The 10,085-nt window shown below is 41.2% G+C and overlaps 1 protein-coding gene across 1 annotated transcript; it reads left to right on the top strand.

Annotated features, from left to right (window-relative positions):
- The first annotated feature begins 6,294 nt into the window (after positions 1–6,294).
- pou4f3 (POU class 4 homeobox 3) lies at positions 6,295–8,810 on the top strand. Its single transcript, XM_085289483.1, has 2 exons — positions 6,295–6,516; positions 6,868–8,810. Exons 1-2 carry the CDS (start codon positions 6,394–6,396, stop codon positions 7,798–7,800), a joined length of 1,056 nt encoding a protein of 351 aa, XP_085145609.1. The 5' UTR covers positions 6,295–6,393; the 3' UTR covers positions 7,801–8,810.
- The last annotated feature ends 1,275 nt before the right edge of the window (positions 8,811–10,085 follow it).

Raw genomic sequence — 10,085 nt, 5'->3', positions numbered from 1 at the left:
TATACATACTGTATTTAAGCTCTTTTTCTCACCAGTTTTTGTAGAATCTTGTCCTCCGTTCAGGGACAGCCATTCCATCACCAACAGAACGTTCTCTGCCGCTACCACAGAGAAATTTATTTATTCTTTTTCCACACTGCATAAATGCACTGTGCCGTACCGATATTGGCAAAGTATGGTACAGCTTTCACTTCGCTCATAGTTTTGATGTGGTAAAGCCCAACGTGTTAAAGGATTGCATCTTTCTTTTTCCCTAAATGTGTGCTGGTATGAATATTTGCCAGTGCACATGCATGTTGGTGTTCCTAATAAACAGACAGACCCATAGAGATGCTGCACCGTGGCCATACAGCCAGTGCAGGTACAATAGGATACCAGTGCAATAAAAAAAACACAATCAATGTTTACAAACTTCCATGCACTTCATATACAGTCATGTAGTCATGTTCGGGAAAAAATCGCCCCCACACACTTGTATTTTGTTGCTCACTCAGTTGTCCAGTGCCACTCTGTGTAAATACACACCCAAACACATGTTGTAATGTTCATCTGCTAAGAGTGCGTAACATTTTCACTTGTTTTCTTCTGTCACTTGGTCATTCAGAGGCCCTGACGGGACAAAGATCAGATCACCCATTTCAAAAATGTGAGATCCATAGACAGGTGTTTGAATGTAATGCTTAAAAAGGAAAAAAAAAAAAGAATATATAAATAATTTCTTTGCCTTACACAGTCAGCGGATTGCTGAGTTTTTACAGGACGTGATTTACTTTTGTAAATTTTGTAAATGCTTGAAAGAGAAATTACTGATCTTTTTTTTTTTTTCTTTCTAAGTTTAATATTTTTTTGTTTTGTTTTTTCCCCCTTTTTTGGGGGGGGGGGTTAACGACTGATGAGGTTGTGTCAGGTAGAAAATGTTGAGCAGGAGAGCTTAGTATCTCTGCTTTAGTCGCAAGAATTTTGTATTTTCAGTTTTCAACCAGTTCATATTGTTATTTGACTAAACTTGTCATTTAAGTAGGTTTTTGTTTGTTTGTCTGTTTACGAAATATAAGAGCTGCTCCGAGCTGTGGAAAACACTCTGAAAGACACTGAGTCATGCCCGTAACAACATTGATTTAGCTTAAGTGCAGCTTTGCCTCTATCTGAATATTGTCAAACTGTGCTCCGAAGCCACTCTGTGAGTAAAACCACAGTGTGTGAGTTCATGATAAATATTTTTATTTTCTGTTTTGCCTTTTTTTTCCCCCCCCATATACTGTATTTTAGAATCCTCAAGGTGGGAGGAATCAAAAACCATTAAAACTCACATACAAATGTATTTGGTTAAAGAATTAGTCCTGTCCCTTCCACCAGATGCATTTACATGCAGCTTAATGACGTTTTGTTTGATTTATGCTATTTGTAACTCAGCTAAACTGATCATATCCAGTTTGAATGAAGCACCATAGGAGAAGAAAGACTTTAACTTATTACTGTGCAGACTTTACACAAGACATGCGTGTAGAAATGTGCGCATATATATATATATATATATATATATATATATATATATATATATATATATATATATATATATATATATATATATATATATATATATATATATACATACATACATACATACATATATATATATATATATTCATTCAGTCAGTGATTACAATTGGTTTTCTTTGCTCCCTAATGCACGCTGGCACCACATCTAAAAGGGTGCAGATCTTCCTCCCACCTACAATGTTGGTAGTGCTCTTGTGTGGATTGCATATCTGACTGTTGACTGATACTCAGACGCCTCCTGCCAGCGACCTCATTGTCCCAAAGCTGATGTTTTTACTTCCGGCATTAGCGTCAGAATGATGTGTGTGTGAGAGGAGAGGCTGTTGCTTTTCCCTTTGTACTTCATTATGATTTTCTCATGTGATGTTTTTGTTTTGTTTTTTAAATTTAATGAGGTCACTGGCAGGTTGAAGGGATAAACCTATACTGGCGAGGTTCTTGCTTTGTGTGAGTGAGGATTCAGAGAAGGTCTCCCACTTTTTGTACTATCACACAATGGTGTAAAAAATGTAAAGTGTTTATTGGATAATAGTTTTGGATTTGTTACTGTTTATATTTGCAGGATGTGGATGTATTTTCTTCATGTATTTTGTTTGTAAAAATGGATTTCTAATTTACTAGCATGTTTGCTTTTGCCAATAAAGATGGAGGAATTGGGTGCTTATAAGGCCATAAAAAAAAAAAAAAAGAGGGGGGGGAAAAAAACAGAAAACATACATAAATATAAATTGGATCTGGGAGGGAAAAGAAAAGGTAAAGAAAATGAAAACATGTCAGCATTGGCAAGGGGGGGATTTCCAGGCAAAAGCATTCCAGAAAATATGAACCTATTCTCTTGTGTGGTCTCATTCTTCTTGCATGTGCTCGGTAATTAAATAATTCACACTGCAGTATTAGTACTTACAATTAGGCTATAGCATTAAAGATTATACCTGTGCTTAAAACACATCAAATGTTATGACTAAACAGTGGAATTACTGAAAGCCATTAGATTTTTTTCCTTATACTTTAAGTACTTTGATGCATGAGTGCATTAACCTTTTTTTAAATGGTGTGTTTATCAAACCTGACAATTTTGTTTTGCTACATCTGGCATTTTTTGCAATTTATGCTTAAAGTTCGGGGTGAAGGCACTGATGACGTACAAGTGTCAGAAAAGCATATCACAAATGACACTTAAACCCCTTATAACACTGAATTTACTTATGGTAGAACCTACTTTGAAATTCTACTCTACGTGTGTATTCACATTTATCCAAGTGTTATTGGGTCAAAATTTTAGCTCTTTTTATTGGGGGTGGGAGAGCTCGAGCCTATCCCGGCTATCATAGGGTGAGAGGCAGGCTGCAACCTGGACAGGTCATCAGCCTGACACAGGGCTAACAGAAACATGGACAATAATTCACACCGATGAGCTATTTAGAATCATCAGTTAACCTATCTCCACTGCATGTCTTTGGACTGTGGGAGGAAGCCAGAAGAGAACCCAAACAAACAGGGATGCCCCAGGCAGATTGTGGGGTCGAACTCCCGACCTTCTTCCTGTAATGCAACAGTGCGTGCCACCATGCTAGTCTGGGAAGTGTTATGGGGTTATTTCCAAGTATTTTGAAGTCCATCATGCCATCAACATGATTATTCACAAGTGGAAAATATTCAAGATAGCTGCTAATCTCAGGAGTGGAGGTCCCAGCAAGTTTATCCCAAGGTCAGACTGAAATACACAGAGAAGCTGCAAAAAACACGAGCTACATCTCCGACTCTACTGGCCTCAGTCAGCATGTTAAATAATAATACTGAACAAGTGTGGCTTGTTTGGAAGGGTTGCCAGGGGAAAGCCTCTTCTCTCTGAAAAGAAGATGGCAGCATGGCTTAGGTTTGCAAGAAATTGGATCTGAACAAACCACAAGATTTCTGGGGGGAAAAAGTCCTCTGACCAGGGGAAACAAAAGTGGAGTGTGTGCCCATAATGCAAAAAATTAAGCACAACATATTAACAGCATACCAACTGTCTGTGCACTTTGCAGTCACTTCTCTGTATCCCAAAGTATTCTAGAGTAAAATGTGAAGCCATCTGCCCAACAGATAAAGCTTTGCACAACAGCTGAGGAAAAAAAGAAGTGAGATTCTGCAACGGCCCAGTCAAAGTCCAGATGTCAGCTCAACTGTACAGTCATGCATAAACAAACGACAACCCTCAATGAACTGAAGCAGCACTGTAAAATCGAGCGGGCCAAAAAATTCCTCCAAAATAACATGAAAAACTGAAATCATACGGAAAACGATTACTTCAAGTTATTAATTGCAAAAGTAGTTTGATTCTAACAGATAATTAACTGTGCGACCTCAGAGTAAAGTGATTCATTTAAGGAACAGTCAAGTTTGAGAAGCATCCTAAAGAACATTAATTAAAGTAAGATGGGTCAGCGCCCCAGCGTCGCTATGTGATAATGATAATGTGAATAAGTAAATGGGATTTTTTTTCATAAATTTCCAGAACACATGAAAACAACTTTTGCATTTTTATTTTTGTAATATTACACAATGAAGGATAATATTAAAAAGAACATTTGTAAAGGAGATCGAGTTACATAAAAGTAGGGTCAAAGCTGATTTATGGCTTAATAATTAGCCAATAAGACAAGCCGTTATGGTCATGGGCGTCCACTTTGATACGTTCCCAAGCAAATCCCAACGCATCTGAGTGAAGACACCACAGAGCAGCTGCGACATATTAAAATATCACTGAATAATGCATGACCATTTCTTACTTTAGGAAGTCAAGTGAAAACACTCAGAATCTGTTTAGCTTAATGCAAGAACTTCCAGCTCGTCCCAGGGGAAAGGACTTGAAGGGCTTGACAGTTCAACATTCCAGATTTCATTCTGACCTGGTTACTGGGAGGTGAAGGAACAAGCACTGGGAGAATTGACTGTGCTTGTGTATTTAATTATATCATCAAAAGTAAGCTGCTGATTGGTAGCGCGCTTATTTATTTATTGTTTCTTTCCTGAAATTATTCATCACGGTGTGTAATGAAGGCTGTGACAGTATTTAGATCGTCTGGTGGAACTGAGCTCCAGATGTAGCCTGGCCAGATGGATGGGCGGTGCTGATGGCGTGGTGTGGGGACACGTTGGAGAGGTGGTGCTGCAAATATGACAAAGCTCTTTATAAAACACGCCAGGGCATCTTCAAACTATGAAGAGTGCAAAGATGACATAGTACAATGACCACTAAATTATGAATAACCCCAGCAGTGTAACAGCAAGCAGGGGTTTCATGCTTTCTACAGACTAATGCGGAGATTCAGGTTCTTGTATCTGATTTTTATTCTCACGCTGATGAAAAATGATATCTTCTGGTGAGATCTCACGTGTTCACAACTCAGTTTAAATAACACGTTGGGTAACTAAAAGTATCGCACGAGCGATCAGACTCAAAAAAGCCAATCAGGGGTCAATCTCTTTAATGCATTTAAAAGGAAGAAACTTTGAGGGCGTTTCCTTCTGCTGAAAGTGAAAAGTTTCTCAAAGTCTGAGAGGCGTGCTTTGTGACATCACGCTTCAGCCAGAGGCTATGTGGAAAGCCTGTATTCACATACAGTGCGGATAGTCTGTCAATGATGCAGAAGATTATAGTTAAATTTTCGAAACTAAAAAATATTTAGTTTAATATTTTAGAATATACAACAAATTATCGTTCAAAGGACGTATATCTGCGTTTGAATTACGCCAGGAGAAGATCATTAAAGGTATTTCTATGAGTCTGTGTTGAGTTATTTGAACGCAACACTCGCAAATATGAGTTAAGGCCACATGCTCTTCGCAACCAAGTCTGAAAGTCAAAGTTTGCCCGGGTCGAGAAGTCCTTGGCTGTTTTAATCTGTGTAATGTATAAGAACCTGCCAGTGTGGTAATGGATGCCTGCCACGGTGGTGCTAAATTATTCACAGTCTGGGGAACCAGAGAGGCAGCAGGATCGGATAGACTAGGCTGTGTCATCGGGAGCCTCTGCCAACCTGGCTCCTCTTTCGGACCGTCCAGGCCGGCTTCGTGAGTTTTATCCAGGCAGCCACATGAGAAGACCGTGAAACAGCCCGAGGACTGGCGTTCACAGTGGATGGGACAAAGCCAAGGCCGTTGGGTCGACCGGTCAACCAGCAGGCCTTAGATACAGTTTGGAGCACGCAGGACCAAATCCATCCATAAAGTCATCCAAACATATCCATCCACGGTTTAATACACACTCAGTACTACTACTCAAAATGCTGCGCTGTCCTCGGTGCTGAAATGATTGAAACGGTCTTTGTGCTGCATAATAATTGCTACATTGCAGCCTGCTGTAAGCCTTTCACTCTGCTTGTCACCTATGACCTCATCGTTGGCAATGGTGGGGAGCTCGGAGGTATCCTGCATGAACTTAACACTGGATTTATAGAAATAACATAGGCTGTAAATGTCGGTGTGATAATACACATCTATATCTCAGGGGAAAGGAAATTACACGACTCCAAATATCAAGGATGCCGTCGATAAATAGCCTTTTAATTAAAGAATTGTGGGGCTTTTTGGTTTTGCTTATTCTTAGACGCTTGCGCACAGAGTCCACGATTCTGCAACCTGTAAGTTGAGCAGAAGAGAGGGTGGGTGGGAGGAGGGAGACTGAAAGAGGAGGAGGGGAGAGGGAGGAAGCGGGAGAGGGGAATGCCGGGAGGCGCTGCTGATGTTAACTGTTCAGTCTGGTGAAGGAGAGCAAAGGAGCCGTGTAGCTGTCCGTGCCCCAACTTTTATGTCAGGGGCCACACTGCTAGCGAGGTGCTTGCAGGGAGGATGATGATGACCATGAACGGCAAGCAGCACTTCTCCATGCACCCGGCTCTGCACGAGCCCAAGTATCCCGGCCTGCACTCAGGCTCGGAGGGCATGCGCAGAGTCTGTCTGCCCGCCCCACAGGTACGTTCAGGTCAGGGGAGAATGACTGGAGTATACTGGGTGAGAGAAAGGGGAAAATATCACACTGGAAATGTCTGTAAAGTTGATTTGACAGGACTTTGTTCTATCCGCTATCTCTCCCTCTCTCTTCTGTCTGTACCCCCCTCCCCCTCCCAACCCCATCCTCCCCATCTCATCCACATGTCTATTCAAGCAATGCTCTTGCTTTCATATTAATTTTTATGACCTGCGCTTTGAGGAGGGTTCTCTTCTCTCCTCGGCGCTGCTTGCCTTTGGAAAATGTTTTTTAGATCCTGAGAGCTGCCTGACAGAATTCCCCACTGACTCCAGTATGCGCACTCTTGCTTGCAGCTGCAGGGCAATATATTCGGAGGCTTTGATGAGAGCCTGCTGGCACGGGCAGAGGCTCTGGCGGCTGCTGACAGCATTGTCTCTCACGGCAAAAGTCACCCGTTCAAACCAGACGTGACTTACCATACCATGAACAGTGTCCCCTGCACCTCAGCTTCATCTTCTTCCTCTACTACCGTGCCCATCTCCCACGTTCCTTCCACCATCGCCTCTCATCACCACCACCACCTCGGACAGACCCTGGAGGCCGGAGACCTCCTGGACCACCTCTCCACCAGCCTGGCTGTGACCGGGATGGGTGCCCCAGAGCCTCCAGGGATGACCACGCCGGCGCACCACCACCAGCACCCTCATCACCACCTGCAGACTATGGGGCAGCTGCACCAGGCGATGGCCACTATGGCCCACCCTCACTCCCTGTCCGTTCACGGCGGTATGGCTTGTGTCAACGACGTAGAGTCGGATCCCAGGGAGCTGGAAGCCTTCGCCGAGCGGTTCAAACAGAGGAGGATCAAACTCGGGGTGACCCAGGCGGACGTCGGGTCAGCTCTGGCCAACCTCAAGATCCCAGGAGTGGGGTCTTTGAGCCAGAGCACCATCTGCAGGTTCGAGTCCCTCACCTTGTCCCACAACAACATGATCGCGCTCAAGCCGGTTCTCCAGGCCTGGCTGGAGGAAGCCGAGGCTGCCTACCGGGAGAAAAGCAGCAAGCCGGACCTTTTCAACGGGAACGAGAGGAAAAGAAAGCGCACGTCCATCGCCGCGCCGGAGAAGCGCTCTTTGGAAGCGTACTTTGCCATTCAGCCCCGACCCTCCTCGGAAAAAATTGCGGCGATCGCCGAAAAACTGGACCTGAAAAAGAACGTGGTTCGAGTGTGGTTTTGCAACCAGCGGCAAAAACAGAAACGAATGAAATACTCTGCGGTGCACTGAGTTACACAGATCATGAATAAAATAGCCTACTACATTTTTGATCGAGTGATTAATAATAGCCTAAGTAACCTAACTAACAGGGATTTTGCAACGTGTCTCATTTTGGATTGCTCCCAGAAAGACTTTTACTTCATCCCCATTTCGTGTCACGCACTCTTCATTGTTGCACTTTTTCGATTTTGTTATTAATACGGGACTGATAAATGTGTTATAGATCTGTAAGGAGGATGACTTTGATGTTGTTTGTCTTGTATCTTGCACACTCTAAATGTGGATTTTTAGGAAATTCACCCTGACAATTTGTCACATTCAGGGATTATTAACTCACTTTTTATAAACCATTACTTGGAGTTCATGGAGGCTGAATTTATGGGCTGTTTAAATGTTAAACTGATGTTATCTGAAGAGACAGACAGAGTCTTCAGGAATTCGAGAAGAAAAGAAAAAATACGATTTTGTAAGATAATTGGTTGAGACCTGAGTTTGTCCTCCACATCACTGGCTCATATACACTGAACTATATGTCGTTTTCACCGCTTTCTTTTTCACCTCTTTTCTTTTTGAAAACTTCAGTGGAATGTGTCCTCAGTGTGTTCACCTTTTTAAATCACTATTTTTTCTCGGTATTTTTCTTTTTTGCGAACTAATCAGCTCTCTTCGTGAACTGTGTGAAGGTAATTTACGCACAAGCAACAGTGACTCTTTCACAAGGTATATGACACTGTGAGTCTGGCTATCTTTAATTATTTAGAAATGAAAATGACACCGTCTTATATATATATGAGGCACAGACGTGTGGCTTTGGCTGCTGCTATATTTTAATATTTTGATGTGAACGTGTTTTGGACCATTACAGGTGAGCTGTATATTTATCATATTGGTGAGATATATCCAGTATACAGGCCTCCATCACCTGATCTAACTATTTATTTTTTCTCACTCTTGATTTCATTTGGAAAAAACATGTGTGAATTTTAAACTTAATAAATTATCAGTTATTTTTTAAAATCCCACTGGGGCGACTTTATTTCTGTGACTTATGAAGCTGCATTCATTTACTCTTGAAGTTACAGCGCCAGAGCCGTTACCGTGACGAACAAATCGCAGGCCGAACCAATGGGCCATAACTTCATTGTAAACAGTTTGTTTTTATGGGACCTCGCCAGACTGTTTTATTTATAAATCCCCAGACCTCTGCTGGAATTAAATATGTATCGTTGTATATGATAGCCGACAAGGACCAAAGAAAGAGACGGGCCTCCGTTTCTACAGCGATGTTCACACCGCAGAGCGCTGACTGTGTGCGCCCTCTACACGCTACTTATGGCCCCTTTCTCTAATTAGCACGGTTTTAATTATGGATGCCCTCATGTCACCGTGCATGGGCTTTGAAATTATTAAGTAATGACGATGCAATATTAATTATATATTGGTATAAAACGAAGTAATGTGGAAGAGTTGGAAGTAGAAGCCTGACTGGGAACTCTGGGAACTCTAGGGAGACATTGGCTGTACCACAGTTTAACGCAGGAAAGATGGGAATGGTTTTTATGATTTTCTTTTCTGTTTATCTAAGTAAGTATTTAATTTTATTTTTTGCTATTTACATATTTTGTGTAGTTTAAAACAAATATTTTAATATTTTGATATAATTATTTGGGGGAAGCGCGGAATAGCCTATCGCACCCAGCGATTATTATTATTATTATTATTATTATTATTATTATTATTATTATTGTTGTTGTTGTTGTTGTTGTTGTTGTTGTTGTTGTTGTCATATTTCTATATGGAAAATATCCCAGTGCTTTTAAAAATAGGCCCAACCAGTTTGTTTTAGTTTTAACAATAGTATTATTAAATTAAATTAAAATAAAATACATTTGTTAATAGTTTCGGATCAATTTACAAATACACGGAAACGTTTTGGGGTTTGTTGATGAGAAGTGAATACTCACAGTGTAATTTACGGGGAACAAAAAGAACTTGAGAGAAGACGGTAAAATAAAATGCAAATTCTCGCCCAGTTGATTTTTGACCTGTAAACGTTAATTTCATTTAATTAAGTGTTATTTTATTGGCCTGTAAGAAAACATTTCACTTTAATTGTTATTAAAAATACTCCATTAGCGTGAAACTCTTTTCAAGACCAGAGCCAAATTTCTCTCTAACGGCCGGCACGTCTGTGGCATAAAAATGAAGATAAAACAAGAGCTTGGCGGTGTGAATAATTCATTTTTGGAATACCTGCATTGATATCATAACGTCGTCCCTATGCGGTAAGTTGA

Source organism: Mchenga conophoros, linkage group LG10, assembly GCF_057382185.1.
Source record: "Mchenga conophoros isolate Kocher_MC1m ecotype Shallow Benthic linkage group LG10, M_conophoros_male_GT1.1, whole genome shotgun sequence".
Lineage (NCBI taxonomy): Eukaryota > Metazoa > Chordata > Actinopteri > Cichliformes > Cichlidae > Mchenga > Mchenga conophoros.
Note: the sequence above shows the minus strand (reverse complement) of the source record. Positions and strands in the feature narration are given on the sequence as shown.